The 20404-nt window shown below is 40.8% G+C and overlaps 2 protein-coding genes across 2 annotated transcripts; both read left to right on the top strand.

The window, feature by feature from the left end:
• The first annotated feature begins 400 nt into the window (after window positions 1–400).
• On the top strand, window positions 401–2717 carry LOC142384753 (dispanin subfamily A member 2b-like). Its single transcript, XM_075471055.1, has 2 exons — window positions 401–728; window positions 1218–2717. Exons 1-2 carry the CDS (start codon window positions 519–521, stop codon window positions 1368–1370), a joined length of 363 nt encoding a protein of 120 aa, XP_075327170.1. The 5' UTR covers window positions 401–518; the 3' UTR covers window positions 1371–2717.
• An 11833-nt stretch (window positions 2718–14550) lies between these two features.
• LOC142384254 (phospholipase A2 inhibitor clone 09-like) lies at window positions 14551–19600 on the top strand. The gene is made up of 5 exons (XM_075470351.1): window positions 14551–14644; window positions 14951–15111; window positions 17927–17995; window positions 18577–18642; window positions 18845–19600. Exons 2-5 carry the CDS (start codon window positions 14973–14975, stop codon window positions 19225–19227), a joined length of 657 nt encoding a protein of 218 aa, XP_075326466.1. The 5' UTR covers window positions 14551–14644; window positions 14951–14972; the 3' UTR covers window positions 19228–19600.
• The last annotated feature ends 804 nt before the right edge of the window (window positions 19601–20404 follow it).

The following is a 20404-nucleotide window of genomic DNA, read 5'->3' as shown; positions in this document are numbered from 1 at the left end:
TTTTCTTTTATTGGTCAGATGAAATATGCTAATTTTTTGAGATAGGGATTTTTGGTTTTTCTTCACTTTTTTGCCAAAATCATCAATATTAAAACAATAAAAGGCTTGAACTACTTCAGTTGGTGTGCAATGAATCTAAAATATATGAAAGTTCAATTTTTATCATTACATTATGGAAAATAATGAACAATTTTTTTTTAGAAGGACCTGTATATGTCAGTGCACATGATTGACTAAAAACAAAATGTTTCATCAAACTGAAACCCAAAATATGTGCGTGCTCTGCGGTGCTACACCGCACAAGATCTCAGCAACAAGTGCTCTGTAACAGCATTTACATTTGGGGGGTTCAATTTTTGAAAAAGGATTAGCAACAAACACCTTGCATGTGTACCTTTAGCATAGAAATGTTGGGAAATTTCCACTTGGCCAACACCGTTAAAAAGGAAATTGGCCCACTGTCCATTTCACATTAGTTCTTGCACACCTCTCTACCCTTCAGATTACCACTAAGAGCGATGTATCCTGGACCCCAAGTGGAGGCTGCTGCATTGGAGAACAGGAGGTATGGACCCCCTGGACAACCTGAGGGTCCTAGATTGGTTCAGTACACCACTGTGAACATTACTACTGATCCTCCGAGAGACTACATCATCTGGTCCTTCTGCTGCTTTCTCTACTCCAACCCTTTCTGCCTCGGACTGGCGGCGCTCATCTTCTCTGTCAGAGTGAGTAACTATAGGGCCACTTAAGGAATTAAAAAGTAGCAGGAAAGGAGGCATTTTAAATTTGGTCATTTCGGCTTCTTATAACACGTTAAATCCACGGCTTCGCTTGACAGGCACAGAAACTGTGCAATGGTAGGATATAGTTTATGGAGAAAACGCTTTCTCTAAAATTTGCAAACTTAACCTTCAATCAGACGATGAAGAGAAACGGAGAAGTGGAATCTTTTAGACGAGGGGTTTATTTATAATTTATTATTATTCAAAAAAAAGAAAAGAATATGAAGGAAAACTGATGGAGGACACCAGCTTTTTTTATTTTTAAAAGTATTATTTTACATACTGTTTGAACAGTTGTAATAACAGTGTGAGAAAATAGCCCAGATGCAAAAATGTATCAGTAAATAATGAATCTAAGTGCATCAGCAGTATTAAATTCCCTTCAGGTTCGAATAACCCACCTTTAAAAGCATCCTGTTTTGGTTCTTCCAGGCCAGAGACCGGAAGGTGGTCGGAGACCTGCAAGGTGCCCAACACTACGGCTCCACTGCTCGCTGCCTCAACATCATCTCCACAGTTCTGGTCTCCATCTTAACCCTCACTGTCTTTATCGTAACCATTGCGCTGGCAGCAGCAGCAGCATAGCTATCAAAGCTCCAGTTGCTGAGGGTTAACTTCTCATTGTGGGAAGAGTTACCCGCTGCCCATATTTTTATTAGGGCAAAAAATTGGAAGACGGAGCTCTAATGCTACCATAAGCCTTGAAAACAGACGCTTCCGAAATGTGTTGTTTTCTTTAACAGTTTTGTCTGTCAAAAGTTGTTTTACACATAGTGTGTTTGTAGACCTGTGATGAATTACAATATGCCACAAAAAACACTCATATCAACAAAGGCTCAACCAAAGGGCTTAAAAAAAACAAAAACAAAAAAAAAAAAATGGCCAAAGCATATTTTAAAAGCAGTTGAAAGTAAATGCGTGTGATCCAAAGAATGCTTTCTAAAAGAAATCGCTGGAGTTTGACTGGATCGTTGGCTCGACATGAATGGCATTCTTTTCCCTTTTCTGTGATATCGTCTGAAATCTGAAATCAGTTGCATAAAAACAGCTTGTTGCGACATTCACGACTCAAACAGTGTAGGAATTAAAGATGCATTCCTTCCACCTGCTTCCTTTTTATGGATCTCATTGGAAAAAAATAAAGAATGCACAAATTAGGCAACTTCACTGCTGGAAGTAACTAAGCTTTGATTGATATACAACAGGCTGCTGTGCAGATTTCAAAATGAAAAACACAGAGAGTGGAATTGACAAATACTTACGAAAGAAATCCTAGTTTATCTGTGGATTGTGGCAAATGCTTCTTCTATATGCAGTATCTTGGGCCTGTGTGGTGCCAACAAAGTTCAAATGCTGCCCCCCTTCAACCGAGCATCATTTGTGGTGTTTTATTTATCTTTTTCCTTTATTTGTGTGCTTTTTTTTTCTTTTCGTAGTTGTTTTTAGCTCAGCCAGCATTGTAAAGCCAGGTTTGAATGCCACTGAACTAAGATTTCCACAGTTGCAAGGTCTGACTCTTGAAGGTGAAATTTGTGAAAGCACAAGACATATTTCTGTCTTTTTTTTTACAATTCAGGAAGTGTCGATGTATTTCAGTGTGACTCTGGCAAAGAAAAAGCTGCTTTACTGCTCACTAACAAGCTGCAGCTTCGGGAGTAGCTCTTATTTGTAGTTTATTTTCCACTTATGTATCACTGTATCAATGTACCACGACAAAATATTCAAAACAGTCGAAAAGGGAAGGGCCCTATGGCTGGTCTTTGTAGGCAAAGCTACCTTTTACAGGGCGAAAGTTAAATGTAGAATAAAGTGAGGGAGGGAGTGGTAACCTCAAACACCCTCAAAAGAGGTACAACACTTCACACAGCATCACACTTCTGAAACAGATTCCTGCAGGCTCCACGTCAAACTACAGCTGAACTCAGAGAGAATGAATCCTGAATACCAAACTGGAAATTCCCCAGCTGAGGCCTTTCCTTTGCAAGGAAATAGGAATGATGGGTTCTCTGGACAACCCGATGGTTCTAGATTGGTTCAGTACACCACTGTGAACATCAACACTGAGCCCGCACAGGACCACATCATCTGGTCCCTCTGCTGCTTCGTGTATGGGAACCCTTTTTGCCTTGGATTGGCGGCTTTCATCTTTTCTATCAAGGTGAGTTTATGAGTTCATATTTTATTTGGAATTAGTTAATGACAACAAACTATTGGAGATATTAAGGGAACCCAAGAGGAGCATCTTACAATCTGACCAAAAACTCTACCCGATCCCTGCCCCTTGCTGTAGAGCAGGTGGGGAAAGATGATGCTCCTAACAGACGACTTTAATTAAAAACAATCATTCAGATCATGACAAAAATCATTCAGAAGAAAAGAGGTACTGTAATCAAGATTTAACATCATTTGTGTATTAACGGAAAAGAGAATTCAGCCACGTTTAGCCACAAATTTAGAAGTTTTCAGGAGACAATAGCCCCTTTCACACTGAGACCCGCTACCTTAGCGGGTCCAAATTGCCACTTCGACCCGCGTCGAGCAATGTGAACGCTTGGCGTATTAGGTGACCCGTGTAACTTGATGGAAAACAGAGTAAAACTTGTCCTCACCTGTCGCTGTTGTTCTGAATCAGCTGTCCATTCTGTCTTTTAAACTCCTCACGTCACGCCATGCCCATGTCCGACCCGCGTCAATTGCTTTCACACCAAACTCGGCTCGGCAAAAAGACTAGGGACCGACGCGGGTCGAAAGGCGAGTCGAGTTGACACGCCAGCCCGGGTCGTCAGTGTGAACGCAACAGCTAAATTTGCGAATTAAATGCGGGTTATTCCTCAGTGTGAAAGGGGCTAATGAGAGCCCAGAGTTTTCTGCTCAAGTTCCCCGGATGTTGGAGATAACTGTGAAAACACAACATTATGCTTTGGTTCTTCCAGGCCAGAGACCGGAAGGTGGTTGGAGATCTGCAAGGAGCCCAACACTACGGCTCCACTGCTCGCTGCCTCAACATCGTGGCCACCGTCCTGACTTCTTTGATCTGCTTTGTTACCATTATCGCATTCATCGTTGTGGCTGTGCAAATACAACAGGCTGCCAGCTATTACAGAAATCGTGGGAATTATTACAGTTGGTGAAGAGTTGCCTGCAACTGTGACCTGGTGATACTTGTTGGTTCGACAAAACTCTGAGATGGAGTTTCTAGTACAAATAAGTGTTGAATGTAAAATTTCAATATTCCACCTACCTGTCATTGTTTTTTTTAGGAGTATTTTCTGAACTTTTTAATCTGTCATATTGTTCACACATTCAGACGTACCAACATGAATTTCCTGCAAGTATTTTTCTTTCTGTTTATCTGCAACTCAAATAAAATAAAAATTTAAAAATGACCCGCTTCTTGTGTGGTTGTTGAACTTTGATGCCTTACAGTCTGCCACAAAAACAGTGTGCCTCAGAACATCCCAGACCCGACTGTCACTGAGCTGACGTCAAAGGAAACGTTTTTTCTAACACTGCTGAAGAAGTGTGTATTTGTTTTGCACAGAGATTGAATTCACTTGTGGGATGTTGCAAAGGTGAGGTTTTGACCTGTAGGTTAGGGTATTTGGGCCCTCATAGATGCTTTCCGCCTGTAAGGGTTTCACGGCATACATTTTGAACAAAGCTCCTCCACTTTCACAGGATTTTTAAATTTTTTTAATTTCTTTAATTTTTATAATTATCATCAAAAGACAAACTCACAATGCTTTTCTCGTCTTTGCCTGTAAAACAGATAAGACCTTGAACAAGAGACTGAAGAGTAAAGAAGTAAGGAGATCAAAAGGATTTGATATAAGTGCAGGTGCCAGGCTACTAAGTCTGCAATATGGTGGAAGCTACTGAGAACAAGATAATAAAAATGTAATAAATTAAATAAAAAAATAAAATAGGGCCGTGTTGGACTGCTGCCTAGTTTAATGTGCAAGCCTAGCTGCTGCATTCTGGCCCCTGGGAAGTGTTACAGAGGACTGAGTAAAATCTGAACTTTCAAGTGTTGAAAGTATTGGTTTGACTTTTGTGATTTTTGGCACAAATTGCTAAAAGCAACCAACTGAACTGGAAGTAAAAGGTCGTAGTAAGAAGTAAGCTGCCCAGTATTGAAAACAAAACAATAGAAGTGGATTTCTGCAACACTGACTGCTCCAAATTAGGCTTATTCATTAGACTGGGAATTCTCATGCTGCTTTGCGCGCGATTTCATTCTCACTGCAAAGTCAGCCTGGAAACCACCGCCCTTATTTTTGCCTGAGTTTGGGGACCAATCACAGAACGGGGGGGGGGCAGGGCAGCAAGACGATGACGACGTCTATGCGCGACACCGAAGCTTGTAGAGTGTTCATCCAACATGGCAGCGGACACAACGTTACCGTTCGATGCAGCCTTAGAAAGTGTTTTAAGTAGCTTAGTGATAGCTAAGCTTAGCTTAGCTCAATGATTACCGACCAGTAGCTCTCACATCTCATGTGATGAAGGTGCTGGAGAGACTGGTCTTGACGCATCTCAGACCGCAGGTGGCTTCTTCCCTTGACCCTCTACAGTTTGCCTACCAGCCTCACCTGGGGGTGGATGATGCTGTTGTTTACCTGCTGCAGCGTGCTCACTCGTACCTGGATGGATCGGGTTGCACTCTGAGAATCACATTCTTTGATTTTTCGAGTGCATTCAACACGATCCGGCCAGGTCTACTGAGTGACAAACTGCAGGTCATGGGGGTCGACACATCCATCATCTCCTGGATTGCCAACTACCTGACAGACAGACCACAGTATGTCCGGCTGGGCAGTGTTCTGTCTGATGTGGTGGTTGGCAGTACAGGAGCTCCTCAGGGGACTGTGCTGTCTCCTTTCCTGTTTACCTTGTACACCACAGACTTTAAATACAACTCAGAGTCATGCCACTTGCAGAAGTATTCAGATGACTCTGCAGTTGTTGGGTGTATAAGGGATGGACAGGAGGGGGAGTACAGAGCGCTGGTAGAGGATTTTGTGGATTGGTCTGGCAGAAATCACCTGCTTCTGAATGTGGCAAAGACCAGAGAGATGGTCATTGACTTCAGAAGGAGGAGGACGGCTCCAAAGCCTCTGTGCGTTTTGGGAGAGGATGTTGCAGTGGTGGAGGACTACAAGTACCTGGGACTGCACCTGGACAACGGACTGAACTGGAGGACCAACACCGATGCTGTTTACAAGAAGGGGATGAGCCGACTCTATTTTCTGAGGAAGCTGAGATCCTTCAACGTGAGCAGCAAGATGTTGGAGATGTTCTATCAGTCTGTTGTTGCCAGTGCACTCTTCTTCGCTGTGGTCTGCTGGGGGAACAGCATCAGAGCCGGTGACGCCAGCAAGCTTAATAAACTTATTAAGAAGACTGGTTCTGTCATCGGCTGCAAACTGGACTCATTTGAATCTGTGGTGGAGAGGAGGACACTGAACAAACTGTTATCCATCATGGATAACCCCACCCATCCTCTCCACCAGCTGCTGGTTGGACAGCGGAGCTCCTTTTCCAACAGGCTCATCCAGCTCCGCTGTCACAAGGACCGATTCAGGAAATCCTTCCTACCAGCAGCCATCACCATCTACAACACCTCCCCTCTGGCTGGAAGAGAACTTCAACCTCAATGGGCTTGAAGTCTCTCCTAAAAAAACAATAACAAAAAACAAAAAATACTGTAGATTTGTACATAGCAAATGTTTATGTTTATTCACTATTTTTTATTTGTTTATTGTATTTTATTTTATATTTATTTTATTCTATTCTATATCTTTACTGTATGCTGCTGCAACAAAACAATTTCCCAAATTGGGATTAATAAAGTATTTATCTATCTATCTAGAATGCAAGTTTACTTTTATTTTACTTTTTTTCTTCTTCCTCGTCGAATTTCTGTCGTCATCTGGTATAAGTGATACAATTGGCTATGAATCGCGCGCAAAGCAGCATGGGAAGAACCTGACGTCATTTGATAGACATTCATAGCGCCCAATAAACGGCTCTAGGCATTCGTAAACCACGCCTCAAATACGAGAAAATGCACACCTAGTTCCCAGACCACCATCTCATCGAGATGTGGACGTGTCAGCCAGGCTACTTATTCATGGCAGTTTAATGATTAATAGGCAAAGCAAGAAGAAATGTAATCAGAATGGACTTTTCTAACGCATTAAAATGCATCAACTTTTAATTATTACCGAACTCTTACAAGATATGAAATAAGTAGGGTTGTCCGGCATTAATCTTTTTTTTTGTTTGTTTTTGTACCTAAATGACACATTTTTCCATTTTGAAAACTGGTGGAATTCAAACGAAGAAGCAAATCTGTTTCAGGTGTGGCAACAGACGTCTTTGTCTGTAGGACAAGGCCATCGCCACGACCGGGCAAAGAAAGACACAGTGTGAATGGATCGATAAAGGCGGAAAAATCTTGACTTCGAAGTAGGTGGCAAACCAGTAAAGGTGTTGATACCCAGTGGTTCATACGACAATCATTTTTAGGGTTAGGGGCTTAAGACAAGATTATAAGTTTCTATCTCTTTCAGCGACCACAGGCATCCTGTTTCCTCTGTGAAACTGTCAGTGTTTTATCTTCTCATCGGGTTTGCAGAGCAGCTACATCCGCACCTTTGCCTCTGCCTGTAATGTTTTCACACGGTGGTTGCACCTTGTTGGTCGATGAAAAACATACTAATTAAATCTCAAGTATTAAGCGTTACTCTCCAGCAGTTCACACAGAGCAAACTGTGAAAGTTCAGCGACGTATCTGTATGTGGTTATTGGTAATTTATCAGTTTGTGGTCATTTCCAATTCCATGTTTAACAGGGGGACCTGCCTACAATCTACTGGTGCCTGTCAACCAGCTAATTAAGCTGAACCTGCCCAACAGGAAAATTATATGAGCCAAAAAACGTTTATTGATGTGTCGAACAATAAACAAAACTAACAACTAAGTACAACATACAAAATGGGCATACATTTTGTCTTCTCGCTGATAAATGGTCCACTGGTACTGGTTTCATGGCCTCTCCCGGCTTTTATACTCCATCCTTATGCTGAGTGGGGACATCTGTGACAATTGATCTCAAGAAGCAGGGGAACAGAGGAAATCAAATCAAATCAAATTTATATATAAATTAAGAATATAAAGAGAAAAAAAATGAAATAATTTAAATGAATTTAAAAACAAGCAACAGTCTAGATAAATTAAAAGATAACGTGCAGATTTCATGCATAGACACATGAGAACAGAAATGTTTTTAACCTGGATTTAAAAATGTCTAAATTTGGTGAAAGTTTAATCTCCACTGGCAGTTTGTTCCACTTGTTTGCAGCATAACAGCTAAATGCTGCTTCTCCATGTTTAGTCTGGACTCTGGACTGGACCAGCTGACCTGAGTCCTTGGATCTAAGAGCTCTGCTAGGTTTATATTCTCTGAACATATCACAGATGTATTTTGGGCCTAAACCGTTCTGGGATTTGTAAACCATCAGCAGGCTTTTAAAATCTATTCTGTGACTGACTGGAAGCCAGAGTAAAGATTTTAAAACTTGGGGTGATGTGTTCAGATCTCTGATGTGTTCAGGAAAAAGAAAGATACAGAAAAAGAAAAGCAACCGTAAGTGACATATTTGCAATAAGGCAAGTAATATTCCAAGTTCAAAGTTGATGTTTTAGAGCTAAAATACTTAAACAAGGTCGATACTTAAGATCAGCTGGTTTGTTGAAAAGTCTGCTCATGTCAGCAGTTGCCTGCTCATATGCACACCACTGTGCCTGGAAGTTGAAATTCTATTACACTTTTGCTTTGAAACTACACTTCATCATCAGTAACTGAGCTGGTCAGGGGCGCCGACTTATGTTTATGCCGGTGGGTGCTCGTGGTTCCCAACTGGGGGTCGCGACCCACAGAAAGACCCGTTTGCATAAAACCTTGCTTTCCAATAATATAACCGTTTCATGAGTTGGTCACTTTATTTGTATGTGTAATAAATGTATCCTATTTATTTTCCCTGCGGATGTCACATCAATATTTTACAATAAAATAGCCTATATTTGAATTGAAATTGATAATGGAATTAGGCCTACATTACAGTTGGCAAACGCTTTTCTACAAAGCGACTTAAAAACCGATGACATAATCACAACATGCACTGAATTGAACTGAAAATATATTTATACAAACTGAAACTAGTACTGAAACTTATACTCACGACTCGGAGACCGCATCCACTCAGATTCTTATACTTCTTTATTGGTCATACATAGTACGTCTTCTTAAAATTCACGCGTGCTGGAGCAGGAGCCCCGGGCGCAGTATGTGCATTGCACCGCACATTTGCTGAATTTAATGGTACATGACGTCGCCCAAAGCATGCCTGCATGTAGAAACTTCATGTCCCTCATCCGCGAGTTGATCACACTGATCAGAAATTCACCAAAACGACTCGCTTGGTTCAATGAGTTTCAGGGTACAGGCGCACCATCGCTGAGACCTCTCTGCCCCACTCGCTGGACTGTGAAGGCGGCCTCTTTACAATCCATTGCTGCAAACTACAGTGCTTTGATGGACTTTCTAGAGGACTTGAGCGCAAATGAAAAAGGTGATGCAGGGGGTAAAGCCAGTGGCCTGCTTGTGCACTTGCAGAAGTTTGGAACTAGAGCTGTAACAAAATCCGGGTTATCCGGTTTTCAACCCGGATAAATACGTCACCCGGGCAGACAGGATGGTGGCATGCATTTGATCCGCCTTAAAAAAAAATAATTAAAAAAAAAGATTAAACCGGAATATATATATATATATATATATATATATATATATATATATATATATGTGTGTGCAGGGGCGTAGCACCAAATTTGGGGCCCCAGGAACAACCACTACCATGCATATTTGAACCAACATCGACCCTATGTTAGGCTTTTGGGACACTTGTATAGGCTAATAGTTATTATGAAAATAAATACATTTAAGACAAATATGGCTTCTATTTCACAATTATGTGGTAGCCAACAAAATGAGAGATTATTTTTTAATTATTTGACTTCGGCTGCTATCAGGGCCGTAGGCAGGATTTAGGGACAGGCGAGGTCCATGATGCTCGCGCGCATAGCGCGCGCCGAAATTTATATATATTTTATTTTATAGTATATATATTTTAAATTTTATAGTTTTTAATATATAGCAGTGTTGCACATTGAGGCTAGTAGCAAAATAAACCATTATAATGTAACAAGAACCCATAGCTAAAAAGAACCTGATTGTTTCCCAATGCAAGCATACAAATGTTTGGTACAAGCAAAGGCCATTTGGCCAGGCATAGAGTAAGGCTAACTAACCAATATAAAAAATAGAGTTAAATATAGATGGATAGATGCATATTGTAGGCTATAGCTGTTGCTAAACAACCTATAAAGATTTATGGGCTATATTGAATTCATTACTAAATTAGATGTGAAAAATTGTCTTCAGCCTACATAAATGTGCATTGCTATAACAAGGTGCTGTCTTCTTTATTCACGAACCATACATGACACCGATGTAACAATCATATCATTCTAAAGAGCTCGAGCTGAGCTTTCCGTCAGTATATAGCAATCGCCGCTGCACTGCAGAGTACTGGTATGCATAGGCGCCGTCTGAGTGGGCGCTTCGGAGCCCGGGCACCCACAGGGATTAATGAGCACCCATGGAAAAATCCGAGCATTGAAGTGACACAATCAACCATTATATAGTATAGCTCGACAGGTGTCTGGAAGCTGCGTGCCGGCGCAATTGCGTTTTCCAACCGGCGGGGAATTTTTCTTGGTCGGGGCAAAACCGGGCTTTCCAAAACCATGTCATCTGCTGCTGCTGTAGTGTTTTCCCAAAATTCACCGAATCCTTCCCGAATAGCCTTCAGATCGCCTCACAGTGTGTCAATCATTTCTCTTGCGCTCTGTGTGTGTAGCTGGCGCTTTTGGAGAGCGGCGTTGACCGCCTCCACGCGAGAGAAGAAAGTGAGCATGAGCCGCAAAGAAAAAAAAGTTCCAAACTTCTGCAAGTGCACGAGCAGGCCACTGGCTTTACCCCCTGCATCACCTTTTTCATTTGCGCTCAAGTCCTCTAGAAAGTCCATCAAAGCACTGTAGTTTGCAGCAATGGATTGTAAAGAGGCCGCCTTCACAGTCCAGCGAGTGGGGCAGAGAGGTCTCAGCGATGGTGCGCCTGTACCCTGAAACTCATTGAACCAAGCGAGTCGTTTTGGTGAATTTCTGATCAGTGTGATCAACTCGCGGATGAGGGACATGAAGTTTCTACATGCAGGGATGCTTTGGGTGACGTCATGTACCATTAAATTCAGCAAATGTGCGGTGCAATGCACATACTGCGCCCGGGGCTCCTGCTCCAACATGCGGGCATTTTAAGAAGACATACTATGTATGACCAATAAAGAAGTATAAGAATCTGAGTGGATGGGGTGTCCGAGTCGTGAGTATAAGTTTCAGTACTAGTTTCAGTTTGTATAAATATATTTTCAGTTCAATTCAGTGCATGTTGTGATTATGTCATCGGTTTTTAAGTCGCTTTGTAGAAAAGTGTTTGCCAACTGTAATGTAGGCCTAATTCCATTATCAATTTCAATTCAAATATAGGCTATTTTATTGTAAAATATTGATGTGACATCCGCAGGGAAAATAAATAGGATACATTTATTACACATACAAATAAAGTGACCAACTCATGAAACGGTTATATTATTGGAAAGCAAGGTTTTATGCAAACGGGTCTTTCTGTGGGTCGCGACCCCCAGTTGGGAACCACGAGCACCCACCGGCATAAACATAAGTCGGCGCCCCTGCTGGTATGCAGCTACTATGTTGACGGTACTTTTCTCACCGACTACGGAGCGCACACACGTGTTATACACACCGTTGGAAAGGGCAGAAACAGACCTTTCAAATGGTACCACGCACTCACACATTCACGAAAGTGATGTCAACACAAACGTCAATTGAAACGTGTATGCGAAAACCGAGATAAAAAAAATAAATAAATAAAAACTCCCTGAAAATTACCGAGGTCCAGACCTCGCTTTCCTCATAGCTGGCTACGGCCATGGCTGGTATCACAGTGGTATGCAACGGAATGTGAATGGGATAATCAGTTAGGCTGTAATTTTGACATTTGGGCTCACCTTTCTTGGGAAAGAAATCAGTAAGCAGTTGCTTTCCTTCATTTTGTCTCTCTTGCCTTTCTTTTCTTTTCTGAAAGCCTGATTTTTTTTTTTTTTTTTTGGATGACATCTTTCATGTGCCGGCTGCTGCGTTTAATGCCTAATAATGAATGGCGCATGTACAATCAAAAGTCCGCCAGAGGGCGGACTAAACCAATGCGCACTGATAATGGGGTTGTCTGATATAGATTATAGCCTATTTGCAGGCTGGGATATACATTTCAACAGATGTATTTCCAGAGAACATTGGATTTTTATAAATTACCAACATATATTGATATTATTTAAAAAATGATTTGTAAAAAACGAAAGAAGAAGAAAATTTCCCTTAGGGCCCCCACTGTAGGCTGGACCCTGTGAATCAGTCTGACTTTTCCCCCCTGTTTGACGCCGCTGTTGGCAGCACAAAGTTAAATGCATTCCTTTTGATAAATTCAATTTGATCTTAACTGAATACACTAGATAAACACCGCAGATATCAGACTGGAACAATTGACTCCAACTTGACCACTGATCAGTAGATCACTGACAGTGAGTTAGAATGTAAAAACCAAGGTCCCCCCTATTGGCAGCTTGATGAATCTAGCCTGCCAGAATCTGTGCTGTACTCTATCTTTAACGAAGAAAGATGAAAATTCCCCATATTTTCTGGACTTATAAAAAAATATAACATTAGATGGTAGGACATAATATAGGCTTTATAGATAGGGAGCACAGGTTCTGGCAGACTGATGAATCCAATCTGCCACTCTCTTGACTTTAACAAAAAAAGATGGAACTTCCCCATATTTACTAAAATGAGTAATGAAAGTGTCCTATTCCATGTGTTTTGTATTTTCAATTCTGTTGAGCTTTAGTGCCTTTCCTGTGTCACACCTGGTTTTGATGAAACATTTGATGTCTGAAAACACGCTGTGCATCATAGAGAAGAGGCATGAATCACAGTGTTTAAGGAGGTGGAGCTCTGTATCAGGACTAGCATTAAAAAGTGTGTTCAACTAAATATATGAAGGACTGCTGTGTACAGTTCTGTCTTTGCTTTTATTTGATATCAAGTGACCTCGTTGAGCCAACCCAAGTGTCACTATGTTGAGAGGACCGCAGTGGGTTTCTGAACTCCTTATAGCTGATGTTGGCCCCTGCTTCTTAACAGCATTTGACTGTAATCAATGTCATCACAGGCCAACATTATAATATCGTGAACTGATCATGAGAACTGTGCAGGGGGGTAAGCAGCTTACCATGCAGCTCACATAACGATTGTGTTTCAGAATGCATTCTCAGGGAATTGAAATTAATTCAGTTTGATGACACGTTCAAGAAATAAAAGCACGTATCTTACTACGAGCATCAAATAAAATGAGAAAACCTCCCAGCTAGAACCTCAGACAATTGATTAAAAGGTCTACAGTACCTGAGCCATTTTTGGGGGTTTGCATGGAGAAAGCAAAGCGTAATAACGTGGATCAGTGAGTGCGCGGAAACAATTTCTGTTAGGGAGAACCATCTCGGCACGAGAACGGGACTTGAAGTGTGAAACTTTAATGCGCCGTGCATCAGTTATCACTAGCCAAACGTGGTTCGATCGACCGATAACACCGCGATCACTAAAGCAAATAGTGGCCCAGGGCCTCCTAAATTGATTGGCTAAAGCCCCTGTAAAATAGGCCTAACGACGCCCATGGCAAGCAGAATTTAGTGATATGTATACAACTATCAAAACAAGAAATCTCTCAGTAGATGATTCTTTATCAACTTATTGATCTATTTAACATTTGATTGATTAGGCTCAGCTAGCTGTCACTCCTGTCTCATTCAGCTCGTTTACAGTTGCTGCAACTTGTGCTAAATGTGTCTGGTTGGAAAGTACAACTTGTGGTGAATATTTTCACTTTTTGAGCCCAGTGTAACTAATGTTACCACCAAGCTGCTGATGCTGTCAAAATCATTTTCAGTCTCAATTGAATTAAATTCAGTTTTATTTACATAGTGCTAAATCGCAGCAAACGTCATGTCAAGGCACTTCAAAGAAACAGTCCAGTTCAAGACAATTAGAGTCCAATTCACTGTAACACGATCATAATCCAATCAAATCAGATTCATTAGATACCAAATAGCTCCCATTGATACAGAGCTGCCTAGCAAAGGAAACTAATGGATTGCACTGAAACTTCTCTTTGATCCAATCTCCACATCCTGAGCAAATAAGGACATCAAAACACACACCCAACATCAAGTAACTCAAGATGGAAATTAAGACTCGATACCATTTTCTGCTTTGAATTCTTTTGTTCAGAGAATATAACAGAACATATTACAAAAAGGTAAATTTACAAGAAAACAGATAAACTGAAAAACTAAAAATCCTGGATTGAAAGAGGAACTGCTGCTTATAGGAACTACTGTTTGTAGGATACATAAGATTTCACAAAGATTGAACATGTGATTCTTTCGCTTCTCTTTTGTTTTGCACGCTCAGCATTTTTAACTGCTTTTCATTTCCTCTGGGCTGGATATTGCATAAATTTCATTTGAAATTGTTTGTTTTGTGTTACTCGAGTTTGGAAACAGCAAAGGAACATCACATTCTGGAGATTCTCCTATTTAGTCTGTAAGTTCCTTTTCCAATGATAATCAGAACATGATTAATGTCACATTTGAATGGTACCTTCTTTTTAACTTGATTATTTACTTGTGTGTAGAACTGTATATTATTTAAGTGTTACATGATGAAAACCAATTGAAAGGACACATACACTATCATGTATCTGTTGCAAAGTGGAAACTATCAGAGACTTGATTTGTGATGAATTCAAATTGTGAAATGGACTAATCTCATTTGTTTTTTACACCACGTTAATAACTAACTACTGTATATTTGTATTTAAAAATTTGTATATAAAAACTTTTTCAACAGTATTCCACTTTACACCAAGAAGATGAGGCTTTATCTTCTTTTCTGCGTCCTCTGCTGGATGGTTCATACAGGCTGCAGTGAGCAGCCGGGTCCTCCTGGTTCCAAATGTGAAAAAGGGGATCCGGGAATTAGGGGACCCGCTGGACCCGCTGGATGGCGAGGTGAAAATGACTAGCTTAACTTAACAACTGTTCTCTCAACCACCTTGTGAAACAGTGTCAATGAATGCAGCTCATTTAGACTATTTGTCAACTCGTGGTTGCGTAGAACATTTCAAGACCGTCCCTCCACTCTGATAAAATCCTGAGTTTATAACCAAGCACAATCAGTCACTTCGGTCAGATTTACTTCAGACAATAACCTGATGCCACTCCTATGCCTGTGTACTTGGACAAAGACAATGGTCTTGTTAAAGTTAAGCTGTAACCATAGTTTACCTCAGCTGTTCATGTCACCGTGCTGGCTGTTTTCATCCAGCATTAACTCACTTGAGTTGCTGGCTCTCTCTTGCTTCTTTGATACCATTTTATAAACAATCAGGGGAGAGAGAAGGCTGTCAAATCTACTGCCAAGAGAACATAGCCCAACACAGCTAAGAATTTATGGCAACATTTCCCAATTCATGGCAAAGAAACTAACAGCAACTTAAATTGATACATATCGACTCTCCAGACTCACATATGGTCCTTTGCATAATATCACTTTGGTCAGTTGCACTTCCCATTCATGGATACGTAATTTGTCCACAGAAATATTACGAGTTCTGTTAATTCCGTGTCCCCTGTAGTTCGTAATGTCACCGAAGTGATGAAGAAATAATTTGATATGAAAATGGCTTAAAAATGCGCCCGATGACTGCAACTAAAGCCGTGCAATCAGCTGTTGCCTCATCATGATGGCACTTTGATGGGGCGGTCCATGAAGGGGGTCTTCTGGCACCACACCTTCAGGTAGTGGGAGACCCTCGTTCATGGCAATATTATGCAAAACGCAGCATGCCAGATTTCTCTGGGCTATAGAGCAGTCCACATTATAGAATGGAGACAGTGTTTGACTTATTCCTGGTCCTCCTAAAATCCACGATCATCACTTTTGTTTTGATTGTTTTCAAGATGAGGTGATTGTGATTGATCAGCTTCTTGTACTCAGCCTCTTTTCCATCACTGATACAGGAGGTAACAGGACTCTGAGTTGTAATGGAAGTCCAAGGTGTACAGAGTGGAGAGAAACAGTGAGAGTACAGTGCCCTGAGGTGCTCCTGTGCTGCTGACCACTTTCTCAGACACACAGCCCTTCAGTTTCACAAAATGTGGTCAGTTTGTCAGGCAGCCAATAATCCAGGTGGTTGTGCAGACATTTATATGTATATTCTGGAGCTTCTTACATAACAGTGTAGGGTGATTAAAAGCTCTGGATAAGTCAAAGAACATGATCCTCACTGTGCTGCCTGCTTTGTGCAGATGAGAGTGGGTGCGCTGAAGCATGTAGATGATGGCAACACCACCTCTAGGAAGATAAGCAAACCATATTGTTTCCTGAAAGGTGTTTACTTTCTTTCTGAGGTGAACCAGTAGCAGTTTCTCTTGGACTTTCATGATATGGGATGTTAGGCAACTGGCCTGCGGTCACTTACACAGATGTTTGAGATTTTATTTTGGCACTGGAACAAGGGAGGATGTCTTCCACAGCACTGGAACCTTACTTGACTCAGACTAAGGTTGAAGAGGTGCTGTAGAATCTTAGTTAGGTGCTCCTCACAGGACTTCAGGAACCTGGATCTGACACCATCTGGACTTGCAGCCTTGTCCTGTCCTGAGGTTGTCCAGAAGGATTTGAGCTGGTTCTGTACAATAACCTACATGTGTTTTTTTGTTTTTTTTTACCCGAGAGAAAATCAGCTAAGACCACTGAATATGTATATAAATAAGTTTCTGTTTCACTAAATGCAGTTCTCATGCACACACACAGAATTAAGAGGACAAATCAGGATCCAGAAAGACCCAGGTTTTGTCTGAATGCTTTGTAAAGTTAACTTTGTAAGCCAATGCTTTCCCGAAGAGAAAACACCAATCTCTCCTTCCTCACATTGGCAACAACACATCTCTTGTTACTTCTTCCATTTCTCTCGTCTCTAAGTCCCATGTGACACTCCACCTTGTTCCAGGCTTTAAGTTACTGTCAAGCATGATAGTGCTGTCTGAAAATACCCCAAAAGACTGTATTTTTTCATTGTCAAAACTAATTGGTGTTAATATACACCGTTACATATTTATTATGGAACCACACTGCCACCTAGCGGCAAGCTTTAGCCAAACATCTGGTCTGAGTTACAGGAGACAAGCCTTTTCTGTTGCTCTATATTTACTTGTTTAATCAGTTATTTACTGCCTTACATTTAGGTTCACTTCGATGCAAACAAGGTTTACAATTAGTTATCATTCTTTTCTTTTTTTTGTATACATATATTTATCTTAAATTTAAGAAGTTGATCAGCGTTTTTCCTTAACTCTCTTGTGTGATTCTAGCCATCCATTTTCCATACCTTTTTAATTAATTTAGGGTTGCGGGGGGGCTGGAGCCTATCCCAGTCACCAATTAACCTGACATTCATGTTTTTGGATGGTGAGAGGAAGCCGGAGTACACTGAGAGAACCCACGTATACACGCGGAGAACATGCAAACTCTACACAGAAAGACCCCAACCGGGAATTGAATCTGGAACCCTGTTGCTGTGCTGCAGTGCTAACCACCGCACATAATCCTCTACTGCATTTATAACCTTTCTATATAAATTTTTTTTGCACTTTTTTTACTCTTAACCTTTGTCTGTTCAAATGTGTTGGCCTTGGTATTAACCGTTACATCTATTCCTGTTTACTTACGCAGAGAGTAATGATAGTTGGAGTCAAGTTTTTCCACGTGTACACATGATTGGCCAAAAAAGCTGAGTCAGATTCTTATTCTTTTTGGACTCAGGATCTGCGGGACCACGTGGAGCACGTGGACCACCTGGGGAACCTGGACCAGCAATAGTGTGTGGACCAGGTGATCAATATTTAATGTAGCTACCTGAGACATTTGTTGAAATACTTTCAGTAATTGTTGTATTTATCTTTTTGCATCTCTTGATGCACATTATACAGCCGTAGAGTTATTATGGATGAAAGTTCTTTCTTTCTTTATTCCTAACTGTGCACAACTCATGACAATAGGTACAGACACATTTATCTGTGATGGACAGAGAAAGAGGAGAGCCTGTATTTTGCATCCAGATCTGCAGTAATTCAATCTCTGTAATGTTTAATTGATTCAAATTATTTATTATTATTATTCATTTTTAATTTTATCTCATTACATTATAATAATTGATTACAAGATTGAAAGTATATGTGATTTTCTTTTTAACAAAAAAACATGCTCTTGGGTTATGTAATTAAATTCCATGCACATCTCATAAAAGCATGGTCTGTCACATTTGCAAAAGTATTGAGATCTAGTCTGCTTTATATTGTAAGGTGCATGTTTCTGTGAGTTAAAGAAAAGACATCACTGATACAGTTTTCACATCTGTGAGCGACATACAGCTGAATGAACTTTGACACCTGAATTTACTCTTTTCAAATCAGATCTCTTTGGTCCTGTTGTTCGGGATGTTGAAACTTTACAGAAGACCATTGTTAAGTTAGAATTGGGTAAGTACCCTATTTAGCGACCATGGATTTGAATTCACTTTGACACAAGTGACACAAGTGATGTGTGTAGATGGTATCATTTTCAAGGAAAAGAGTACACGTCAGCATTAAGAATTAAGAACAGTTGAACTTTTTTTTTATACCAGATGTGTTTCCTTGGTGATTCTTCCTGATCCGCCGCATGTTGTTGTCTTTTTTTCAGCCATAAACTTTAACTTTGTGAGGAAGATTGGGCAAAAATACTTTGTGTCCAACAAGGAGAGAGGCTCTTTCCTGAAGGCCTCCGAGTTCTGCTCCCAACAAGGCTTAGGGCTGGCTCAGCCCCAGAGTGAGGAGGAGAACAGCATGCTGGCTCAGCTCTGGGGTGAAGATGATAAAAACGCATGGATCAGTGTCAATAATAAAAAAGCTGATGGGAACTTTGAAACTAATATCAACAATCAGCCTCTGACCTTCACCAAATGGGGAGAGGCACAGCCAGATGATACCATTAAAGATACAGGCTGCACTATACTGTCAGATAACGGCTTCTGGCGTGTGGTGCGAGACTGCTCTTTGGATGCTTACATCATCTGTCAGCTGTAGGCCAAGCTGTGACTTTAAGGAGCAACAAAAGAATGTTGTATACCTTCCTTTTGTCTGTTGACATGGTGCAGATATTAAATCAGTTTCAAAGAAAAATAATGTACGTGACCTCATGATTTACAAAGCAAGCAATCTGTGCATTTAAAAGATAAGCTGAATCGGTGCTCAGTGGAGCAGGAGACCAGGCTTCCTTTCAACAGAGGGAATATACGGGTCTGCAATGAGCTGTGTGGGGGGAGGCTGGGCTAAGTTTGATATTCCGAGTTCATCATGTGAAGGGTAAAAGTAGAGTTATAATCCTAATTCCAAAAAAAGTTGTAATGCTGTGTAAAATGTAAGTAAAAATTCAATAAAATTGGCAAACATTATAAAACAGTATTTTGTTAACAACAGAATATATAAAACAAATCAAGAGTTAGAAATGAGACCTTTCACATTTCGTTAAAAATATGAGCTCATTTTGAATCTGTTGGTGGCAAAAGTTGGAACAGGGCAACAAAAGGCTGGAAAATTAAGTGGTTCTAAAAAAGAAACAGATGGAAGAACATGTTTCAACTAGTTAGGTTAATTGGTAACAGGTCAGTAAAATGATCGAGTATAAAAAAAAGAGCACCTTAGAGAGGCAGAGTCTCTCAGAAGTAAGATGCTCAGAGATTCAGCATTATTCAAAATAAATTCAAATTGTGGAGCAATTCCAGATCACACTTCTTCAACGTCAAAATTGCCAAGACTTTGAAAATTCATCATCGTACATATTATCATGAAAAGATTCAGAGAATCTGGAGAAATATCTGTGCGCAAGAGACACTGCTGGAAATCCAAATTGGATGCCTGTGGTTAAAAAGACAGACAGGATTCTGTCATTTAAATCACTGTATGGACTCAGGAACAATTCCAGATAATTTTCTTCGTGCACAGTTGAATGTTCCATCCAGAGATTCAGGTTAAAGCTCCATTACGTAAAGACGCCATAAACATGATCCAGAAATGCCGCTGTCTTCTCTATAGAACTGAATGTAATGGCATGCTCTCTGTCTGTCTGCAAGCTGCTGTGATGAAGGCTAGCCGCAAATTCAACATGGCAGACTCACCAGGTGTGGCCAATCGCTCATCAACCGTCCAGATCCAGATATAAGGCTCTCCTTCCCGGGCTCTCCCTGTGCGCCAGCCAAGCTGC

Source organism: Odontesthes bonariensis, chromosome 7, assembly GCF_027942865.1.
Source record: "Odontesthes bonariensis isolate fOdoBon6 chromosome 7, fOdoBon6.hap1, whole genome shotgun sequence".
NCBI classification, from domain to species: Eukaryota; Metazoa; Chordata; class Actinopteri; order Atheriniformes; family Atherinopsidae; genus Odontesthes; species Odontesthes bonariensis.
Note: the sequence above shows the minus strand (reverse complement) of the source record. Positions and strands in the feature narration are given on the sequence as shown.

Coding starts and splice junctions, on each gene's coding strand:
- LOC142384753 (XM_075471055.1), top strand. CDS start 519: ATGTATCCTGGACCCCAAGTGGAGGCTGCTGCATTGGAGAACAGGAGG. Junction 729..1,217: donor CGCTCATCTTCTCTGTCAGA/GTGAGTAACTAT, acceptor TGGTTCTTCCAG/GCCAGAGACCGGAAGGTGGT.
- LOC142384254 (XM_075470351.1), top strand. CDS start 14,973: ATGAGGCTTTATCTTCTTTTCTGCGTCCTCTGCTGGATGGTTCATACA. Junction 15,112..17,926: donor TGGACCCGCTGGATGGCGAG/GTGAAAATGACT, acceptor TTTTGGACTCAG/GATCTGCGGGACCACGTGGA. Junction 17,996..18,576: donor AGCAATAGTGTGTGGACCAG/GTGATCAATATT, acceptor TTTTCAAATCAG/ATCTCTTTGGTCCTGTTGTT.